At 49.8% G+C, this 23,308-nt stretch overlaps 1 protein-coding gene across 1 annotated transcript in view; it reads right to left on the reverse strand.

The window, feature by feature from the left end:
• KIRREL3 (kirre like nephrin family adhesion molecule 3) overlaps positions 1–23,308 on the reverse strand; it is a 532,888-nt gene that overhangs the window by 69,730 nt on the left and 439,850 nt on the right. Inside the window, exon 5 of the mRNA XM_087433920.1 lies at positions 18,876–19,025. Within this exon, the coding sequence (XP_087290046.1) occupies positions 18,876–19,025 (150 nt within the window). The remainder of the gene's footprint in view (positions 1–18,875; positions 19,026–23,308) is intronic.

The raw sequence follows: 23,308 nt of genomic DNA on the forward strand, positions 1-23,308 counted from the left end.
ACGCCTGGGGCTGAGCCCAGAGACTCCCAGGGGACTAAGCCGTGGTCTCTGGCTCCCAGAGAGCTTGCATGGCCCTTCCACCCTCCCCAGAGGCTGCAGGTAACTGGGCCAGGTGTCTGGCTCAGAGACAGGTGTTGTCCCCATTTCACAGGAGGAAGCTGAGGTGCAGACTTCAGGTGACTTGCCGAGGTCACACACTAGTGAGTCTGTTTATCAGGCCCACTGCATCACTCCGGGCTGGTTGAGGAGAAGGGGGCAGAGTTGGGGTGGCCATCAAACCCCAAAAACCTGAGGTGGGGAAAAGAAGGGAGCCCAAGGGGGAGTTCAGCTTCTTCCCCCAATGATGTCATCAGTGGAGACAAAAAGGAGATGGTTGAGGGAAAAAATGCGCATTTCTGCACTGCAAGTTTCCCCCTCATTAATTTTAATCTAATTTGATCACAACATTCCTCGGTAAACAGCAGCCTCCCCTTAATAAGCTGGGCTCTTCCCCGACCCTGCAATTGTGTTCCTAATCAGCCAGTGTATCAGGAAAGACTCGCTGCTAATTGTCACGAGGCCGCGTGCTATCCTGTGTGTCAGGTAAGGGATGGCAGCGAGAGATAATTACAATCAGATCTAATTAGTAATTATAACAGATCCCGACTAGAAATTGTTTTCAGTTAAATATTCCCAGAGAGGTGCTAATGGTCTCCGGGGCACGCCGAATGCCACCGACACAGGCGAAGGGGCTTGCAAGGAGCGGGCAACCTCACACTCCATGATTTTCATCCTCTGACCTTCCAGTGGGGAAAGGAGACTGAGAGAGGAACTCGAGGCTCAGGGGCCAGGAGGGGGGGTGGGCCCATGGGGGCAGAGCAGGACTGGCATCCAGGTCTCCTGGCTTCTACGGGCAGTACTTCGCCCACAGGCATCTGAGGTTGAGAAGTTGAGAATTCCACGGGGCTGCCCCCAGTGGGCCTTCAACAAATGCCGATTATTAAATGGCTCAGGACCCTGAGGAATGGAAACTTCCAGATCATCAAAGAAACTGTACATTGCTTAGGCATTGTGGGATATTTGCTGCTAGAATCATTGTTGAATTGAGTGGGATTAAAGGCCTTGCATAGGAGTCCCCAGGCTAACAAAAACCTAGGGAGTGATGCTCCACTCCCGCGTTAGCAGCCTCTGCCCCGGCCCTTCCCTTTCCTTTTTTGTCTCCAGCAAGCGCTTTGACAAAGTCTTGGTTCTCCTACTCTGTTAACCAGGATCTAACTACCCCTCACTTACCTGCCTTCAGATTCCCCACACCCCGTATGGCTCTCTGCCTAGGATTATCAGAAGAGGTGAGGAACTTCCTCAGACACCGACAGTGGCTCTCCACTGCTCATAACCAAGTCCAAGTGCTTCGGCGCGGCTCACAGCCCTTTCCTATGGAGCCCCAGCCCCGGGCGCTGGCCTGCCTCCCACTGCACTTCCGCAGCCACCCCGGCCATCCCTGAGCACGGGCTCCTCATCCGGGGTGTGGTGTGTTTCGACCTCTCCGTGCCTTTGCTCGTGGTGTGATGATGATGTTTTCATCCTCCATCTACCAAATTCCTACCCATTCTACCACGACAGAGTTCAACAGCCACTTCCCTTGTGAAGTCTTCCCAGATTTTCTCGGTTGAAATAAACACTTTCTCTGTGTTTTGCTTATATATTCAAACACTTCTTTCATTATGCCGTGTATGATAGGAAGTGGTTGGATGTTTTCTCTCTCTCGTGGCTATAGAATCCTTGAGGGCACAGACGATGTTTCACTATTTCTACATCTCTCCTTTGTATCTAACATCATACTTTTACACTTAGTAGGAATTTAATAAAGATTTGGTGAATAAAAGAGTGAGTGGATTAACGCTAAGCATCCGCTCAGTGACTGCATTATATTAATGTTAACGCTTCCGGGAAGCCGACCTTTACATCTCTGGTCCAAACCTGTGAACTTGTCCCTATTATTAGATGCTGTTGGGGTGCTGGAGGACGACTATGTCGAATTTGGCCAGAGGACCCAGGAATGCCTGAATCCTGTTGAAACCAGCCTTTCCAAAGCCACAAGTGGCTATTGGGCACTTGAAGTGAGGCTGGTGTTACTCAGGAGCTGTAATTTTAGTTTTAATTGTAATTAATTTGAAATTAAAATCAAATGGCCACTTGAGGCTAGGGGCTGCCATACTGGACAGCACAGCTCTAGGGGCTTCGCTGAGAGTCATCAGAGACCCCATTACCCAGGGTAGCACGAAGGGCCTAGAACAAAAGCCGATTTTGCATCAAATGAGGCTGGCCAAATTTACTCCAGAGACTCGCATTAGTTCAGTTGAAACATGGGATAGATTTTTAATGCATTCTTATATTTTTCAGTGCTGATGTGGGTATGATGTTGACCTGATAATTCTCTAGTAACCAGAATACAAGGCTAATCAGGGAAATGCCACTCCTGGCCATGTCAGGGAATGGAGGGTAATTTTACTTCATTCACTGCCTGCTGAGCAGATCCCTCTCCGGCCTGTCCTGGGTCTTGTTTATGTGCCACACTCTGTATGGAGCATTTCATACCAGGCAGTGAGCGGCAAGAGAGAGTTCAGCTCCAATTTCTGGGCCCCCTACAATAGAGCAGCTGTTAGCAGAGAAAGAACACACTGCCCACTCATCCAGGACAAATCAATTAATTTGTCCAAATTGCACTCATTCTTCAAACCTCACCGAAACCCTCCTTCGAGCCTGCCCTTGGAGATTCTGCTGGCACAGGCTGGCCTTCTGCCCTCCTTCACCTCCTTGTCCTGTTCCCTTCCTATCGAAGGCCGGGTCCGCACTGGGAGCGCCCGAGGGCAGGTCTTAGCCTGGGGTTGGCGGGGTGGGGGCAGCAGACTTCAGTGTGGGTGGCGGGAATGCCAAGTGGCTGAGGTGAGCAACAGCGAGGGGAGGTTGGCAGGCCACACCGCACTGATGGGAGCAGCCACGACATAATAGTTGCCTAGCAGGCAAATGGGCCTAGTGTTGCCAGATTTTACAAGAGGAACCAGAAATCTGAATTTTTAATACAAAGCCTTCCAGAATCTTAAATGTTGGCAATGAATTTAAAAAACTCTAAAGGTACTCTGGGAGCTAACCAGACATGTCTGTGTGCCTGATCTGGTCTGCCAGTCGCCAGCTGCCACTGCGAGCCTGGGTCCAGTGACTCATACGGTCTCTGTCCACTCTGATAGTCTCTCTTTCTTTGGCAGACCCCATGCTGCCCAGCACAGAGTCGGCATCTGACACACCTTGTTGGATCAATACACCTATTAGGGAAGGACAGAGTTCCAGACTCCTCGTGTGTGTGAGGTCCAGAGGCCTGTCCTGGCAGTGCTACCCACAGCCCCCCAGCCCACTCCCCTGGGCAAGATAGGATGGGCCCACTCCTCTGTCCAGTCGCAGTCAGAAGCGTCCCTTCTGGGTGGGCACACTTTGGAGGGAAAGCAATTCAATTAAGCACTGGTTCACAGTGAGGGCTAGAATCCTTCCTCTGGAGGACCATTTCCCGCTATGGATTTTTAAGACCAGCGGCTGGAGAATCACTCTCCCTTTTTTTTCCTTTTGGTGCTGTGTCTCTAGTCAATAAATAAGTGGGAAATAAAGGATTTTCGAGAAAATAGAATGTAGTCAAAAGGTAAATTGTGGACTTAAGAGCCCCTAAGAGACTGGCGCAGACTTGGAAACGATTCCTGGTTTGACGCCGTCTTCTCTAAGCCCAGTTTTCGGGTCTCCGATTTGCATCTCGGAAAGGTAATCTTTAAAACCGATTTCCCTCGGTTGCATTTCATTGGCGTAGAAACTAAACAGGCTGTTGCATTACAGTAATAACATCAACATTTCACCTACCTTCGCCTTAATTATTTTTCTGTCTTGCCAACGGAACCTGTTTAATAAGATTTATAGGTGGCGGGGGTGGGGCGAGCGGGTATGTGGCTCAGATAATGGGCCCTCACTGGGTGTCACTGGTATAGAAACATGAACTAAAAGCTCTGTAGCACTTAAGTAATAATAATGTCAACATTTCACCTGCCTCCCCGTTAATTATTTTTCTCTCTCACTCTTGCCACCTGAACCTGTTTAGATAAGATTCCTGCACAGATAAAAACCAAAGGCTCTCATTCTCTTAGGCAGAGAAGCTGCTGCTTTTCTGTGATTCTGTGTGAAAAGGGAGCTGGGGAATGGCGGAAAGGCTCTCTCTCGGATCTTCCAGGGGAGGTTTCAGAGGCTGTGGATCCTGGATGGACTGAAGGCAGTGGGAAAGGACGGGGGTGGCTGTGAAGGCAGATGTGGGCACTGGGAAGGGCAGCCTGGCCTGGGAGGTGGGCACCAGAGGCTGGCAGCAGAGGATCGGTCATCTCTGCACACCTGCTCTCTCCCCGAGGTGCTCCTGGCAGGGGTGAGGGGGTCTCACTGGACTGGGGGGAGGGGTCCCGATCACAGATACCACTAGGCAAGCCCTCAAGGCAGTGGAAAAAGCACCTGGGATAGCCCTAGCTTCACTGCTAGTTTGCCGAGTGGCCTTGGGCAAGGAACCCAATCTTTCTGAGCTATAGTCTCCCAAAAATGAAGAGGTGGTCTACATTAGTCATTCTCAAACTTTCGGAAGCTTACTGATTGACTCCTTTGAGAATGTGAAACCTCTCCCAAGAAATGCACATCTACATTCAGAATTTTGCATCCAACTTTATGGGGATAAAAGGCCTCACACCAAAAACCTTGGTTTGGTTTTTGACTCTTCTCTTTCTCGCACACCCGCTGTCCACTACCTCTACTGCGATCATCCTGGTCCAAGTCCCCTCACCTCTCATCTGTATTACTGCGAAAGCCTCTTAATAGGTCTCCTTCCCTTGTCCTCTTACAGTCTGCTCTCAATCTAGCAGTCAGGATGATCCTTTTAAAGTGTAAGTCAGATCATGTCACTCCTCTGACTAGAAGCCTTCACTGACTCTGCTTTTTCACTTCAAGGAGAGATTTTGCTCCAAGAGTCCAGCTAACTCCTTCACCTCTTCAAGTCTCTGTTCAAAAGCCACCTTCTGCAGAGAAAATCTGAATAAAGCTATATCAAGTAAAGAAATTGAATTAATAATGAAACATCTTCCCACAAAGAAAACCCCAGGCCCACATGGCTTCACTGGTGAATCCTATCAAATATTTAAAGAAGAAATAATACTAATTCTTCACAAAATATTCCAGAAAGTAGAAGAGGAAGGAACACTTCCCAACGCATTTTACAAGGCCAGTATTACCCTGATACTAAAGCCAGACAGAGACATCACAAGAGAATTACAGACCATTGTCCATCAAGAATACAGATGACAAGCCCTCAACAAAAAAATTAGCAAACTGAATCCAGCAACATAAAAAAAAGCTTATATACCATGAACAAATGGAATTTTTCCCTGGAATTCAAGGTTGGTTTGACATTTGAAAATCAATTAATGTAATATACCATATAAACAGAATAAAGAACAAAAACCACACGATTATCTCAATAGATTCAGTAAAAGCATTTCACAAAACCCAATACCATTCATGGTAAAAGCTCTCAACAATGTAGGAACAGATGGAAACTTGCTCAACCTGACATAGGGCATCTGTGAAAAACTTACAGCTAACATTATACTTTATGGAGAAAGACTAAATGCTTTCCTTAAGACTGGGAATCAAGTGGGATGTCTATTCTTACCACTTCAATGTTGTACTGAAAGTTCTAACTAGCCTAATAAGGAAAAAAAGGCATCAGATTTGAAAAGAAGAAGTAAAACTACCCTTATTCCTAGATATTTCTGTATGCAGAAAATCTTAAGGAATTCACAAAAAAACTTAAAATCTAAAAAATGAGTTCAGCAAGGTTACAGGATTCAAGATCCATATACAAAAATCAATTGTGTTTCTATACACTAGCAATGAACAATTTGAAAATAAAAGTATGAAAACAATTTCATTTACAATAGCATCAAAAAGAATAAAATACTTAGGAATAAATTTAACAAAAGAAGTACAGGACATACACTGAAAACTATAAAATCTTGCTGGGAAAAATTGAAGATCTAAATACATGGAGAGACAGTCCATGTTCATGGATTGGAAGACTCAATATTGTTAAGGTGGCAATTCTCCTCAAATTGATCTACAGCTTTAACACAAATCCTAAAAAAATTTCAGCAACTATTTTCAAGAAATTGACAAGTTGATCCTCAAATTTATATGGAAATTCGAGAGACCCAAAATAGCTAAAACCATTTTGAAAAAGAACAAAATTGGAGGACTTATCTTTCCTGACTTCAAAACTTACTATAAAGTTATAGTAATTAAGACAGTGTGGCACTGGCATAAGAATAGACATAGGGATCAGTGTATCATAATTGAGGGTCCAGAAATAAACTCTTACATTTTTGGTCAGTTGATTTTTGACAAAGGTGTGAAGGCAATTCACTGGGGGAAAGGATAGTCTTTTTCAACAAATGATGCTGGGACAACTGGATAGCTGTATGCAAAAATGATGAATTTAGTTCTTTCCCTCACAAGTTACCCAGAAATTAACTTAAAGTGAACCACAAACTAGATGTAAGAGCTAAAACTGTAAAACTTGTAGAAGAAAATATAGGAGTAAATCTTTGTGACCTTGGGTTAGACAGTTCTCAGATACATTACCAAAAGCACAATCCACAAAAGAAAAAAACTACTAAATTGGACTTGATTAAAATTAAAAGCTTTTGTGCTTCAAAAGATACCATTAAGAAGATGAAGAGACAAGCCACAACTTTGAGAGAAAATATTTGTAAATTATGTATCTGATAAAGGATTTGTATCCAGAATACATAAAGAATTCTTACATGACAATAATAAGACAAATGATCCAATTTAAAAATGAGCAAAAGATATTTCACCAAATAAGATAAAAAATAGATAATTATCACATCAAAATATGCTCAACATCATTAGTCCTTAGGGGAATACACATTAAAACTGTAATGGAATACCACTTCAAACTCATTAGAATGGCCATAGTAGCAAAGCCCAACAATAACAAGTGTTGGCGAGGATGTAGAGAAACTAGAATTCTCATACATGGCTAGTGGGAGTGGAATAAAATAAGCAATTTGACACTTTCTTAAAAGGTTAAGCATAAACTTTCCACATGACCTAGCTATTCCACTCGTAGGAATCTACCCACGAAAAATGAAAACATACACACGGACTCGTACGGGAATGTTCATAGCAGTGTTATTTGTGACAGCCCCAAACTGGAAACAATCCGAATGTGCATCAAGTGACGAACGAATAAACAAAATGTGGTCTATTCATCCAATGGGATGCTACTCAGAAATAAAAAGGAATGAACTATTGATACATGCTACAACATAGATGAATCTCAAAAGCACCATGCTAAGTGAAAGGAGCCAGACACAGAAGGCCACATACTGTACGATCCTGTGAAATGTGAAATGATTATGTGATTATGTGAAATGTCCAGGGAAGGCAAATCCGCAGAGATAGAACGTGGGTCAGTGATTGCCTGAGACTCGGGTGCGAGTGGAGATTGACAAGGGATCTTTTTAGGGTGATGGAAAGGGCCTACTACTGGATTGTGGTGATGGTTGCATAACTCTACAAATTTACTAAAAATCCTTGAGCTGTACACTTAGAATGGGTGAATTTAACGGTATGTAAATTGTACCTCAATAAAGCTGTTAAAAATAAAGGGAAAGATAAAAAAGTTCACCTCCTCTGTGAGGTCCACCCTGACCACTCAACCTGACTTTTCTCCAGGAAGCCCAACCTCTTATACTCCATTCTACTTTCTCTGATAGCACTTACCACCTTCTAATAAACTATAACATTTTCTTCCTATGTTTGTTGTTTACTGTCCAACCCCCCCAGCCAGAACATAAGTTCCAGGAAGGCAGGAGATTTGAGTCTGTTGTGTCACTGATGTATGTTCCCAGTGCCTGGAACGGTGCCTAACACATGGAAGGCGCATACACACATGTTGGAACATGGAATGAATGAAGAACCCTTGATTGGAGGATTCCTTCCAGCCCTAAAATTATCTAATCAAGGTTAGGTTTTGGGCGTCTTTTCCAAGGTGAAGTTTTGGTCTTTGGCAGAACTGTTGCCCAGGCCAAGTTGGTCTTTGGGGCTGGGGCTGGAGGAGGGACAGGTGACCCTTGCTCAGAGCCCGACTTGCTCTGAGGAGTCAGAGAGGACTCGTTTCCCCTCTCACGTGCATTGTGCAGCCTCTAGCATATTTCCTTCCCTTTTTGACTTCCGGCTGACCCATTCTCAAGACGAGTTCTCTGGAGCATCCTAGTGAATGTGTGTGTGTCTATATCTGTGTGCAGACAGAGGGGGAGTGAGCGGAGGGTGGGAGGCAGCAGTGTGTTTGGGGTGGAACAGTACCAGCTCTCCAGTGGGGATGGCTGTGTGGCCACCAGCCTGCTCCTCCGTTTCGTGCCTTCCACCATTGAGGCTGCAGTGGTGTCCCCGGCACCGGGTGATTTCTCAGCTGCTAACATGGTTCCTGACATATTTACATATGGAACGTTCTGCGTTTCTATAAACATTTACAAACACCTTGATCGACTTGTGAAAATGTGACACTCTTCTGGAAGCCAGACTTCTCGGGCTGTGGGGCTCAGCTATTTATTTTTGTGAGATGGAGGCAGCTGTGTGGGCTTCTGGGTGCTCATGAACCTCCCACTTAGGAAAACCTCCTCCACATTGACGGAATAATCTAGAGGCCCAGAGCGATGGGGAAAGAAGCAGTGGACAATCCCCTGATAATGAGACAAAGGGATGGAAAATGGATGCTGTGGGTCTAGGGCCCCTGGATCCCAAGGTGCACCTGGGGTACAGGGGCTGCCAGGAAGGGTTTTCTGAAGCCTTCAGTTCATTGTGCAGGCCACCTCTCTGACTCTGGGGGTCCCGGATAGTGTAAGGGCTCAGACAGGGCTCCTGGAGTTCCCTGGTGCTGGAAAGAGACCTGTATCATAGTCCATGATCTTAAGGAGGAGTCAGGCAGCAGTAAGTCTGAACAGGATTTTGGAAAAGAGGAGGGGCATGACTTAGCAGAAAGCGCAAGGGTTTTGGAGCTAGAAGACCTGAGTTCAGATTCTAGCTCTTTTTTTCTTGTGTGACCTCGGACAAGTTAATGGGTCTCTGTGCATGCAGATTACTCAGGCAGGGTCAGGGTTCCCGAAATGCCTCTCTCTAGCTGGACCTACATCACAGGCCCCATTCCAACATAGCATCGAAATAACCAGGCTCTGGCCGCTCCCACTGGACAGGTAGCGGCGCATCCTTCCTCTGCAGAAAACTTCCCAAAGCGCAGAGACTCGGTCCTGGCTCCTGCTAGTGGATACTGAGTCCTCTGCCACTGTGGTGTCCTGTGCTGGCCTGGGACAGCAGGGTCTCCCACAGGCTCCAGCCCCTGCCCACTCTCCAGGGCTTTCTCTCTGGGATTGCTCCCGGCCTTGGCCTCTGTGAGTCCGCCTAGGTGGTATGACCTCGTCACTGAACTCCCTGCTAAAACCACACCCCTCCCTCTCCCCACTGGCTGCTGGGGGAAGGCTTCCATTTAGTGGCATTTTCTTTTCTCATTTCATGCTGTAATGGAGATTCATTGCTAGTTTTAAATCCATAATTCGCCATGAAACTCTCATCTCGGGCCCCGGCTGAGGTCAGAGTGGGGAAGTAGTGAGCTATTTTTGGCTCTTAGAGGTCTTCCTGCCCAACTGGGCCTCTCTGGGATTTCCCAGGGCCGGCCTCGGTCAGAGTCCTGGGTCTGACACCCATGATGCCCGAGAGTCTGAAGCGAGGAGAGGGGCAATTCACCCCCAGGGGACTGGCTGGCCCCAGCCTGCCCTCTCTGTCGGCGGTGACTCTCTTCTCCTCCGCTTCGTTTCTCATTAGGGGGAATCAATAGAGGAGCAGGGCCTCATGCTGGGGAGAGCACGCTCCATTCTTTCCTGGGCCTGACGAGGAGGGAGGGTCAATACTTTTGTCAAGTCACTAAGATTTGTCCACTTTCCAACAGTGACAGATTCTGACTGAGTGTTCTTGTGTCTTTCCACACAGGGACACGGATGATTTGGCCGTGCTCTGAATTGTGTGTGTGTGTACGTGGGAGCACACCAGTGCATTTGTCCTTGAGGTAGGGTGTCTGTGTGTGCATGAATGCGTAAACAGGGAGCCTTGTAAATGGCCAGTGGCTGGCTGGGCTTCCTGACTGAGGACCCAGTAGGGTACCCGGATGGAGGTGGGCTCTTGCCTGTGCTTTTTCAGGCACACAGGGACGTTGGAAGCCATGCCCAGGCCAGAGGAAGCAGCCCTGTGATGGCAGAGTGAGTGAGGGCCTCCTCCAGGCAGCTGCATCCTGAAAGTTTTAGGAAGGGGGCTTGAATTTCACAGGCAGCCTTGGAGCTGTGGGTTCCATGCCAAATGGCGGATGCCTGAGGATCAAGGTCCTGACTTTTGCAAATCTCCATTGTCTGAGCACACTCCCCTTTGCTGAGTAGTGGAGCCTGCTCAGCATCTCCCAGGGTTACGCTTGGACGTAATACGGAAAGACATATTATCCTTGCTCTCAGGAGCAAGGGAAGAAGGACTGGGGAACATGCCCCTCATGCCCAACCCCCAAACCACGGTCAAATGAGGGAGAATCACCGTCAAACTGTGGAGTGGATTTGCACTTCATCTCTCCAGCTCCTGATTTTACCAGGGAGAGAGCGGGTCCTGAGAGGTTAAGCATCATAGCCCATGTCTCACGGCTGGTCGGTGGCAGGACTGGGGCAAGAATGCATGTCCCCCAACTTCCAGGCGAGGGCTCCTGTCCTGCTTGGACCTGGAGAATTGCTAGTGCCCTGGGTATGGTGGTGACACCCTTCAGGACTGCAGGGCTGCCCTGGAGAGCCCGAGTCACTTAGCGACGGGAGTGGGACACTGGGGGATCAGCAGAACTAGGAATAGGGTGGTGGTGGGGGCCAGGAGCAGGAGGCTGAGCACCTCGAGTGAGCAGACGCTGGGTGGCCTCTACAGAACCTCCCTGCCTTCCCTTGTGCTAGTGTTGAAAGCAAGAGATGCTGGAAGGGGGAGGGGAAGGCTGGCCCTGGGGTGGCCATTTGGGGTGCTGCCTCCAGCTTTAAGTGGTGAGCACCATCCAAGGCAGTGTCGGGCATCCAGCCAGTCCAGCAAGGCTACTTAGACCAGTTAGCTCTCCTCTCCTTGGTCAAGTCTGTTCCAATGGACCTTGGCAATATTGGGTGGCGTAAGGTAGGGGATGTGCGTCCATTGTATCAGGTCTCCCCTGTTCTTGGAGGGGACCCTGCCAGCCCCCTGTCACCTACATTTAGGCTGAGAGGGGAAGCACTGAGTTTGCCTCCATCCCCGGTGGATCCCAAACCCTCTGGGGCCTTGGAAGTCGTTCAGCATCTGGGAATCTCCTCTGCACCTCATTTCCCACCATGACAGACGGGGCCCAGGTTAGGGAGGAGCGGACTTTTCTGACATCCCACTGAGGCTGAGATGAACAGGGAGATGGGGGGGCAGACAGAGAGGCCGTTCCTTTCCACGACAACATCGCAGACTAGAGGAACAAGGAGACTGTGTGGGGGGATGATCTTAGTGCAGCAGGAGGGAAGGCTGGAGTGACCAACTCCGAGGTCAACACACCTCCACCCAACGGCTACAAGGACCTCCAGGGAGACCCTCCATCTCACTCTCCCCATCAAAAACTGCTGTGGGCGGCCACTCAGGGGGGCATAGGAACCTACAGTATTTACCTCAGAGACCAGGTCCCCTACTCACAGGGAGCTTACAATATAATTTACAAGAGAGAGACTATTAGTCAGCTTAAGGTAACTCCATGACCCTAAGTCAGACCACCTTATAACCTGCCCAAGCAGGGAAGCACAGAGGTAAACCGGGAGGGCAAAGAGGGGTGTGCAGTGGCCAAAGGGAGAGGGAGGAGGGGAATCTGCTTCTGGCCCAGGGGGCACTGGGTGTGGCCTGGGCCCCCAAGAAGGGCAGAGAAGCAGGAAGGCAGTGGGAAGGAGCCTGCGGCAGGGGTGGTGTGGGGTGAGGAGCACAACAGCTCAGCCGCGTCTCCCATCTGGAACTGCAGGAGATAAGGAGGCTTTTTGCTGCTCTCTCCCATCTCCGGCTTGTTTGCTCCCCTATTTGGGGGTGATTGGAGGGTAATGAATGTGGCAGGAAACAGGCACACAGCACAAATGAGATACGGCACCCAAGACCGGGCCAGGGCCCAGGCAAACACGCTTAATGAGGAGATAAGGACATCAATTCCGCTTGTCTCCCCAGGCCTGCGAGCCCAGGAGGGGCCTGCAGGAACCATGCCTCTCTACCTTGTGTGCTGGAGGAAAAAGCTTCTCTAGGACACAGCCTGATCCCCCAGGAAGAAGGAGTTGCTTGTTGGCATCTCTTAACATTGCAGGAATAACAGTAATGACAACAACAGTTATGACAATCACAACAAATGCTTGTGTGCCTTGCTGTATCCAGGCCCTGTGCTGAGACATGCCTAATCTATATTATTTCATTAAATCCTCTCTGTAACCCTGAGAGGGCAGCTACCATTATTCGCCCATTTTATACGAGGCACAGAGTGTCTGAATAACTTGTCCAGGGTCACACCACTGGTGAAGTGACACAGCTGGCTTTCAAGTGTAGGCAGTCTGGCCTTCAGAGTCTGGGCTCTTAACCATGAAGCCATGTTGCCTCTCTAAGTACAACACAACACAACACAACACAACTTACAGGGATTTGGGGCTGACTATCTGCCAGGTATCATTCTCTGTGGTGAGGTTCAGTGTAAACTCCGCCTAGTTTGCCCCCAAACCCTGATACTAAGTTATATGACCAAGATTTCCTGAGCTCCAAGTATGTGCTTGCAGGCTGTGCTAGGCATGAGGGGTGCAGGATGCTCCCAAGAGCCCCAGCAGAGGATGCAGACTTGTAAACAGTAACTTTCAATATAATGTGTTGAGTGCTGTGATCGAGGCTAAGGGAGCATAGAGATGGACAGTCAGGCCATGTGGGGTTCAGGGAAGGCTTCTTGGAGGAGGTGATATCTAAGGTGAATCCTGATAGGTGACCGAGAGTTAGCCAAGGGAAGAAAGGTGGGAAGGGCATTCCAGGCAGAAACACATGTGAGTGGAGGCACAGAAGGGCGGTGAGTGGAGGGACTGCAAACTGGTTGTTGTCCCTGGAGCCAGGGGGGTAGTGGCCCTGAGGCTGGAAGGAAAGCAGAGGGCAGGCCTCAGACAGCCGCACGTGCCGTGGAGGGAGCTTTGGGCTTCGTTCTGTGGGGGGGCTTTCTCACCCCCGAAGAAGCACTCAGACTACCCACTGATAGGGTGACTGTGGGTGGGTTTCTTGTCACCAGTTTCTGGAAAAATGGTTTTAGAACCGGAGTTATTCACTGTCTTCCTCTGGACGCCCCTACCCAGAAGATTAGGGGATTGGGAAGAGGGGTGCTTCCACCGCTGGGGACCAGGGCCCCTGCCCTGCAGCTCCCTGGTGGAGGAGCTGCAGAGGGCTCTCGTGGTTTGGGAAAATGCACAAGTTAAGGACACATTTGGACCTCGCCTGTTTGCCCCTCTCAGTATTGGGGCCTTGACATCATTTTAGAGCAACCCTCTATTTGAGTTGACCTATTCTCCATCATTAAATAATTCATGTTGATTTAAGAAGGTTTGTTTCTAATGGGAGCCACAAGACAGCCGAATTAATATTAGAACGGGCCAGGAAGAAGAGGGAAATGGGGAGGAAGACTGGGAAAATACCCCTTTTAATAATTAACCTGACATCCACCATCCTCCCCACCTGCTGCCAGTTCCCCTCACCCTGCTCCACTTTCTCATCTTCATCGCCTTCATTACCACCTGACATCCTACACGGCTACGCAACGTGCTTGTTTAATCCGTGTATTGTTTATTGACTGTCTCTCCCTCTGCTGGGACACAAGCTCCACCAGGCCACGGGTGGTTTTCTCTCTCATTTACTGAAATGCCAGTGCCTAGACCAGCGCTTGGCACATAGTAGGTCCTCAGTAAATATTTGTTGATCAAATCCTTGGCACCCATTTCCTCCCTGCTCTTGCTCTGGGTCCCTGAAGGAGTTCTTGCTTCCCGAGTTTTCAGGCAGGTAGAAAGATCAAATGCAATATCACCTTACAGCTGTGGCCCTGGAACAGTGTGGATGGTTTTCAACCTTGGGGCTCCTGCAGCGGGGAGAAGAGCAGTCTGCATGCGTGCATGCATGTGTGTGTAACCTGCAAGTGTATAGCACTTTAGTGTGTGTGTGTGTGTGTGTATGTTAGTTTGATGCTCACAACAATTCTAGGAGATCGGTATTTTCATTATGCCCATTTTATAGATGAAGAACCAGGAACTTCATTCATTAAAAAACCCCTGGGGCCGACCCCGTGGCTTAGCGGTTGGGCGCACGCACTCCGCTACTGGCGGCCCGGGGTTCGGATCCCGGGCACACACCGACACACCGCTTCTCTGGCCATGCTGAGGCCGCGTCCCACATACAGCAACTAGAAGGATGTGCAACTATGACATACAAGTATCTACTGGGGCTTTGGGGGAAAAAAAAAAGGAGGAGGATCGGCAATAGATGTTAGCTCAGAGCCGGTCTTCCTCAGCAAAAAGAGAAGGATTAGCATGGATGTTAGCTCAGGGCTGATCTTCCTCACAAATAAATAAATAAATAAATAAAACTGTTTAAAAACCCCTGAATCCTACCGAGTACCTACCCTGTACTAAGTGCTGGGTACAGAGAGTGGAACCAGAGGCCCAGGGGGAGGAGCTCTAGGGAGCTTGCGCAAGGTCACGTGGTGAGTGAGCTGCAGGGAGGTGTTCTACCTCCCAGCCCAGGGCTCTTCCTCTTACACCACAGCTCTGCACACGTGCGTGGGGGTTCTACGATGTCCCATTAAGCTGAGTCCTGCAGAGAAGGCTCGGAATGCATGGAAGCTGTATATAGAGGGAGGGCTCTGGGGTTAAGGTGTACAGCCAAATCGTAGAATCCCAGGGCTGGGCAGGACTTTGAGAGGTCCCATCTCTGGCCTCAAAGTGGGTTGCTGTCTAAAAGACCCTCATCAGTTACCTTCTATGCCTCGGTCACCACATGAATTCTGGCTCCAGGGGGGGATGGGCCATTTTCCTAAAATAGTTGGTGCAGCAAGTTGGACTCCTTATTGTGGAAGTCATGGCTTTTTGGGAACTGGACACTTCTTAGAGATCATTTTATTTATCACCACCTTCATTTTACAGGTGAGGAAACTGAGACCCAGAGAGGTTGAGTAACAGGGCCAAGATCACACAGCTGCTTAAGGGCAGGACCGTGACTGTTGCCTCCAAGTCTGCTGCTCTGTCCATGATACCATGATTCCTGAGATGTGGTGGGGGTGGAAAGATGCGCGTCTCGACCTGGCCTGAGTCAGGGCATGACCCTCGGCAGCTGGTGGGTCACAGAGGGATTGCAGCCTGATTGTTAACCTGGACTGGGGCTCCCCAGTCTTTGCCCACTCAGCTTCACAAGCTCTGCCCCTTCCTTCTCTCCCCTCCTTGTCCCCTAGCTCCTTCCGTCTGCCTCCTGGGGTGGCAAATGCTCAGCTCAGAGTTGCTCCTTGCCTGATTGCATCTGAGAGCTGGAAACACAAGGCTAATTAATGTGTCTGTGACTCGAGGCTTGGCTGTCGGGCCCAGGTCCCCTCACCTTCCCTGGAGCACGGCAGGCTCTGCGAGCTGGCCCTCTGGCTTCTCCAAGCAGGCTGTCGGCAGATGCATATTTTAACAATGCACATCTGTTGGCTATATAATTTCTCGTATTTGCCCTCCTCACTTGGTGCTTTGATGGAAGACCCCCGGGGGTCTCCCTCTGTTTCAGCCAAAGTGTTTGCTTTGCAATTTTGCCGGAATACCATCTGATTCTGCTCTCACATCTTCTGCAGGTTCTAATCAGGCTCTTACTTTATTTAATTAAAAATCTATCTCAGGCAAATACAGACTAAATTAGGAAGCTCTCTCATTCCTGGAACACAGGGAAGGCAGCCCCCCCTTGGGGAACGGGCTGGGACACATTCCCGGGCTGAGATGTCACAGCAAAGCAGATGGGGTCTTGGTTGGGGAGCCGGCTGGCCAGGGTGGAAACACCCCTCTCCCCTCTGCTGGAACAGACGCTCTGTCTATCCACCACTGTGAACAGACCAGGGCTCCCTTTCCAGAAGGCTGGGTCAGCTTCTGCACGCAGGGCCTCCCTCCAGGGCAGTAGGGGGGCTGTACACCGCAGAGAAACTCCGCCAGGCTGGGTACCTCAGCTGTGGGACCAGCTGAGGGGTGGGGACCTAGGGTGGCCCTGAGCAGTCAGGGAGGACCCTAGGTAGAGCCTGGGGAAGCTCTTTCTTGCCCGGGGTTAGTTTGCTTAGGAGGAATGGTTTTTGTGGAGCCTGTTTGAAAGGCTGATGGACAGATGCCTGCTCAGGCTCCCGCTCCAGCTCTCAGGAATCCCACCCAGGCCATCCTGCTGGGGTCCCCCGGAAACTTCCCTTCCCCGCTCTTCCACTGATCTCCAGACTTGTACAGCATCTCCCCCACACAAACCAGCTCCGTGCCCAGAAGGCAGTGCCAGGTTATGCCACTGGAGAGGGAGAAGGGGGAGTGAATGCCTTTTAGATGTGACCCGAGACAAAATCGAGTCTGTTCAGCTCAGATTCCAAGACCTTGCTCTCAGAAACCTGGCTCCTAACCAACCAGACAAAGGAAATACAGCTGGCATTTCGAAATGCGGAGATGGGGCAGTGAACTTTGGTTTGGAGTTGAAAAATCTGGGGTCTATTTTGAGTGTTAATTAAGCTGTCTGATCTCCTGTGAGTGCCTTGCCTCTCTGAGTCTCAATGTCCTTATCTGTAAAATGTCTGGAATAATTGCGACTTTGTTATCTATCTGAGATAGTACAGAGGAAAGGAGGCTGTAAGTGGCTGGGTATGACCCGGTGAAGCTCTGATACCATCTCAAGAACTTAAGGATGAGATGCGTCTCCATCTGTTTTAGGTCCTGCGTGAAGTCAGGAGGGGACAATGCCTAGGTTCTTCTCATTTTAGCATCCTTTGGTCCTTCTGCACAAGAGAGCAGAGGCAGATTCTTCTGAGGATCGCGGGGCTGAATAACCTCCGAAGATGAAAATCTTTACTTAGGAAATCTGTTCTGGCATTTTGCAATCCTCAAAAATCAGAAAATACATTAGGCACTAAATCCTTCTTCTCTCCTCCCTCAGCCCCCACACCAAATTGTAGACCCCTTCCCATCATAGCCACCATCTCAGGAGAGATGAAGATGGCTGCCTCTTTCTTACGATTCCTGCTTACTTTTTGGAAGGCCCACCTACTGACCAAGTAATCCCAGTTTATTGACCCTGCCGGACGAGGTTTATTTTCTTATTCCTTTCATCCCAGGCCAGAGGAGACTCAAAAGTTGAAGGAGGTGTCTGGGGTTGGCCCTGAGTTCCTCCTCCCCGTCTCAAGAAGCCGAGCTCTGAGCTTGGTAAGTGGTCCTCTGGGGCCTGCCTGCTGCCGCTGTGTGGGGGATAATCTGCCCCATGTGCTGGCCGTGTAGATCTGAAGATAACCCGACACTCTCTTAAGTATTTCATCTCTGGGCAGCCCTACGCCTTATGTCCCAGGCGAGGAGGCAGCACCCCAGCTGCTGATCCTGTTGTCAAACCTTCACAGCAGCTGCTGAGAGGCGGCAGTGTGGAACAGGACTTCCCTCTTCTGGCTGCCCTGCTCTATCCCACAGGCTGCCTGGCAGAGACTCACGGAAGGAGGCAGGGAGGTGGCGCAAGGAGGCTGAGCCAGAGACCCTGGGCTGGCTTTGCTTCTCTGAACCTCAGTTTCTCATCTGAGGCAACAGTCCCTGTCCCACAGACTTGTGTCGGGAAGCTGAGGTATGCAAGTGAAAGTGCTTTGAGAGCTGCTGTGAAGTGCTGTGCAAATGTGAACTCTTATTACCGCGTGTGAGGCTGGGCTCCCAGCCAGAGGAGGGAGTTGACAGGGGCTAAACTCTAGCTTAGAACGATTCCCTGGTCTTCAGGCAGGTCTGCCCATGTGAAGGAGTGGGGACCTCTTCAGACAGGATGTCCCAGGGACACTGGGCTCCTGGGAAGCCGAGATGAAGGGAGGCCAGGGGGAAAAGGTATGATCTGGAATAAGAGCCTGAAATGAATTTTCCTAGGGAGACTTAGGCAGTCCAGTTCTCCACCTGAGAGCCCGGAGCCCCAGGGGGCAATGAAGAGAGGGAAGGAACAGGGTCAGGGGGGCCTGTGGATGTTGAAATCACAGGAGAATCAAGATTCAAGCTGATTCTGACAAGGGAGGTGGTGGGATGGGGTTTAGTTAGCACCCAGAAAGAAGTGACTCAAGGACGTGTCACGTTCTTCTCTGTTTCTCCATTGTCTCGCAGAAGCCCTGACATCCATCACGTGTGCGGAACGTGCTTCCTGATTGAATAAATAAGCATCCAGGAGCCCTAATTAGCTCCCCAAGCTGGATTCAAACACACTGGGGTGGGACAGGGTCATAGGTCAATTGGCCTCGGCTCTCTGATTTCCAGGGCAGGAACTTCCACTCTCCCCCTTTTGGTGGGGAAGGGGGTACTGACACCATGGGGCAGAAGTGGCCAGAGCCCTGTGGACAACACCTGGGGGCTTTGCCCAGTGGGGAGGCCTCTCCAGTCTGGCTGGAAGGAACCCTTCTGGAGATGAGCCCGTGGAGCTTGCCACAGCATCCTCACCCCCACGTGGGGGACAGTTCTTACCCAGGACGGTGAGGCGGGCGGGACGGGACCGGATGGCAGCCTGGATGGCCTGGCACTCGTACACGGCATCATCTTGCAGCTCTGCCCGCAGGATCTTTAGGTGATGCTCCCCCGACAGGTGGTTCCCTACCACCAGGTACTGTGGGTAACCTGTGGAGACAGCAGGCCATCAAGGGGGGCTGGGGCAGGGGGAGGAGGCACTCATGACAAACAGGCGCAGCAGCAGGACCCTGTGCAGGGGCTGGTCTCAGAGCAGACAGAGCAGGAAGCTGCTCAGGGCCCTGATCTCAGTGTAAGGAGCGTGAAAACGGGAGTTTTCCCAGGGTGTTGGGGCGTGGGGTGTGTGTGTGTGTGTGTGTGTGTTTCTAAGGGTATTGTTGGCTTTAAGTTGAGGAATGTTGGGGGATCCGTTATTACAGAGGGAAGGGCAGAGCAGAGATGGAAATGCTAAGTGTGGGCAGGCACGGCAGGTGATTCCTCTGGAAAGCGGTGCGCTTGGCGCGGGTTTACCCAGTAGGCATGCATTTTGATAAGGAGACACACAGAGACTGAGCGACCCCAGCTGAGCTTCACAAACAGAGAGAAGACAGAGTGCGAGAAAGAGAAGGAGGAAAACAGATAAACATTTGGAAAAGGGTCAAGAGTCACTTTTGGGGCAAAGTTTTGTTTCAGGATGGACGGGAAATCTCGGCCCACCCACCAGGGCCCTGGCACCTCTGGTAACTTTGAACCATAAGCAGCCCTTTTCTAGTCATTCCTACCACCCATCCCCACCCCCAGGGCCTGATTAAGCACTTACGAGACACTCAGGACACTTAGGAATTTGGGGCTCCCATACCGCTGGCAGTGAATAACAGATCAATAAAAGCTTGGGAATGTTAAATCATTCATCAGCTTCCCTGCTGCTCTGTAGGGTGGAGTATAAACGCCAGTCAGTCGGGCCGGCAGGGTGGGCCGGCAGGGTTGGGCAGTTCCTCTCGTCCCGGGTCTCAGGCCCTAAACCTCCTTAGTTTCTCTCAGCAGGATCTGTTCTCCATCCATCCCCTTCCCTGAGCTCTGTCCTTCCCCCACCAGTCCCTACAGAGTACCTCCTCCCCGTCCTGGTCCCCTTCTCTCCTCAGAGGCCCACCCACCCTCCGGCAGCCCCAAACTGCTCCTCTTTCTGAAGGACCTTCACCAGGACAGTGTGAGTTCTCAGAAATGTGCCACGGGAGGAGGGGATTGGGCACATGTGGGCTTTTTTTTTTTTTTTTTTTTGTGAGGAAGATCAGCCCTGAGCTAACATCCATACCAATCCTCCTCTTTTTGCTGAGGAAGATTGGCCCTGAGCTAACATCCGTGCTATCTTCCTCCATTTTATGTGGGACACCACCACAGCATGGCCTGACAAGTGGTGCGTCGATGCGCGCCCGCGATCCGAACCTGGGCCGCCAGCAGCCGAGTGCGAGCACTTAACCGCTGCACCCAGGGCCGGCCCCCACATGTGGGCTTTTAAAGAGAAGACTAGGGCTTAAGCAAGTGAGAGGCAGAAACAGGCAGAGGGACGTACAATAGCTCTTTTCAAATATTTTGAAGCCTCTTAATGTGGGTCAGATGTGTTCGTGTAGCTCCCGAGGGCAGCATTAGCTCCAACAGGCAGAATTAACATGGGAAATACTTTAGAATATTCTTAACGATTTGAGGTGTCCAACAAGGATCTGGGCTGCCAGAGTGGTAATGAGATCGCTGTCCCTGGCTGTATTCAAACCGAGGTTATATGATTACCTGTCAGGGACATTGCAGAGGGGATTTCTACCCTGGATTAAATATTGGAGCTCTAGGGCCCCTCCCACCTCCATGAGCTAAGGGTTTTTTGGAGCTGGGGCGGGGTTCCCTGTGGGCAGGCTGTACAGGGGCTACCAGCATCCACTTCTGGTCAGTGGAGATTGCTATGATCCTCCACCAGGCTTCCCAGTATGCTTTTTGGGTGCACACTGTGCGGCTGAGCCTTTCAGGCTCATGTCTTCATGACTAGCACCGTCCCCATCATACAATCAAATGGCCCTGCCCTCCACAGCTGCTCAGGCCTGGCAGGAGATGCTTACAGGCTATCAACTGTACCCCAAGAGCACGGCCTCCCCTCCTCCCCGCCCTTCCTGCGAAGGAGCCCAGGTAAGTTAAGCCTATTCTCCCCAGGGCCAGGGCAAGGGGCTGGGAATGGGTTCTAGTCCAGTCCTGTCCCTACTGCTGCTGCCTGTGATGTAGCTGGCTCAGCACCCCCAGTCCCTCTGGCCCAGCCTCCAGATCCCGCTGTCCTGTGATTAGTCCCTGGTCTCCTGCAGGCATCTTGGCTGGAGCTTGTGTTTTTGTTGCCTTGCAAGCTATCAGCAGCAGGATTCCGCTCTCATGAGCTGCTGAAAACATCAGTGATGGGTTTGTTTGTATTTGCCTAATTAGGCGAGGAACTGAGATGCTATCCCAGGACTGGCAGCATCTTCGGAAATCACAGGCCCAGAGGCATAGATTCTGAGGAAGTTCTAGCTCCTTCCACAGCATCATTACTCTCTCTTGCTACTCCCAGGGGAGGCAAAATTATTGAGAGTCTGGGTTGCGTGGTCAAATTGCCTAGGTTAAATGCCACCTCTATCACTTCCTGTCTCTGTTGTCTTGGATAAGTTAACGTTAACTTCTTTGTGCTTCCATTTCTTTATCAGTAAAATGGGGGCAGTACTAGTACTCCTAGAGTCACGGTGAAGATTAGATAGGATAATCTATGCAAAGTGCCTGGCAAGTAGTAAGTAGTCTATAAACGATAGTGTAAATTAAAATGACAGGGAGGCAGGGCAGCCAAAGAGGTCCCCATCTGTAGAAGGGAGAGCAGATAGGGCGTCTGGGCTTTTGGGGGGTTAGGAGCCAGGGTCACATGCATTGGGATTGGGTATATATTTGAATCAATTTTTTTCTCAACTGTGACTTTGTTTACCTGTCAAATACTTCTTTTTCTCCCTCTGGATCATTGTAGATTTATGAGATAATGTCTGAGAAGTACTTGACCTTCTTCAAAGAAAAGTATTCCATCAATATGTACGAGGGAGTGTATTTATAAATCATTTCCTTTGACTGTTTTTTCCAGCCATGGTGATCAGAAAGACAGGTAGGCCTTAGTTAGGGCATTATTCCTGGTCAACTGGATAGGGCCACATGGTTAAAATAGAAGAGCACAGAGCTGCAGCAGGCTGAAGTCCCACAGCATGGGCCTCAGTTTCCGTAGGGGAAAACTTGTGCAGTATTAAGTGCTCTGCAAACACTTGCTGAATTGAATTGAGATCTATTATTTTCACTTTCTCATCAGGCAAGCAAACAGTGCTTATTAAGCATATAACTATCTGTCGTTATTGTCATGACGCTATTTTTGGGACAGGTGATCAAACACAGAGCACGTACTTTAGCAGGAGTTTGTTTATTGGCTGTACAAGGAGAGGACCAACCTTCTTTCTATAAATGGAGTCAAGCTGGAGAGGAAGCAGACTTCAGTTCATCAGAGTCCACTGTCCTTCAGCACTTAGCAGGACCTAGTCCTGGATCCCAGAAAGCCATTCATGGACATGGATGCCAGAGGGTCAATTACCCATGTGGTGATGACCATTCTATGAACCATCCATAGGGATCTTGGGCCCCGTCTTGGCCACAGACCCAACAAGACCCCAGTCCCTGACCGAAGGCTGGAAACCACTGACTAGGAACCCAGAGAGCCTCCTGAACTAGCAGCAATGCTGGGCCAATCTCAGGGCCGTGTGGAGTGTGAATGGTTCTGGTTTGGAAGGTCATAGCGTTCCTTCAGTTTTTCCAGGGTAAGGGAGTTCAGAGTCCCTGAAATTGGATAGTTCCCATAATACTTAAATTTTACGGCAGCACAGTATATTTTGGGGATATTATTGTGTATTTTACCGACGCTCAGCTGGGCTGCAGCACTCAAACCCTGTGATGCTATTGACCATGGCTATAATGCTTCAATATACATTTTTGGCAAGACATAACTCACATTTTAAAATATTAATTTCCCAACCATCATGTTCCTGAGTGTGCTTCGATTTTTATTTTCCTGCAGCTGTAAACCATGAGAGAGGCAAAGCTACTTCTCAGTTGAATACATATTTTTCTCTCTTCCTCCACCCTCAGCCATCCTCCAATCACAGAGATACCCAGATCCCTTGTTCTGGATGTTATAGTTTATGCTAAGCCTAGCAAACAGTCATAGGCCACCCTCCTCCAGGGAGAATGATAATGGCTGATGGGTGAGTGACCAGGAGGATGATTCCATTCTTTTTCCCCCCCGGGGGAGAGCATGGATTAGAAAGACATCCGTATGAGCTTAAGGGTTGACATTCATGATGGTTAACAGATGATGGGGCATGGCACTGGCCAGGGAGCTCAGCTGCCAGCCACCAGAGCCT

Source organism: Ceratotherium simum, chromosome 7 (genome assembly GCF_057802395.1).
Source record: "Ceratotherium simum simum isolate JZ-2026a chromosome 7, ASM5780239v1, whole genome shotgun sequence".
Lineage (NCBI taxonomy): Eukaryota > Metazoa > Chordata > Mammalia > Perissodactyla > Rhinocerotidae > Ceratotherium > Ceratotherium simum.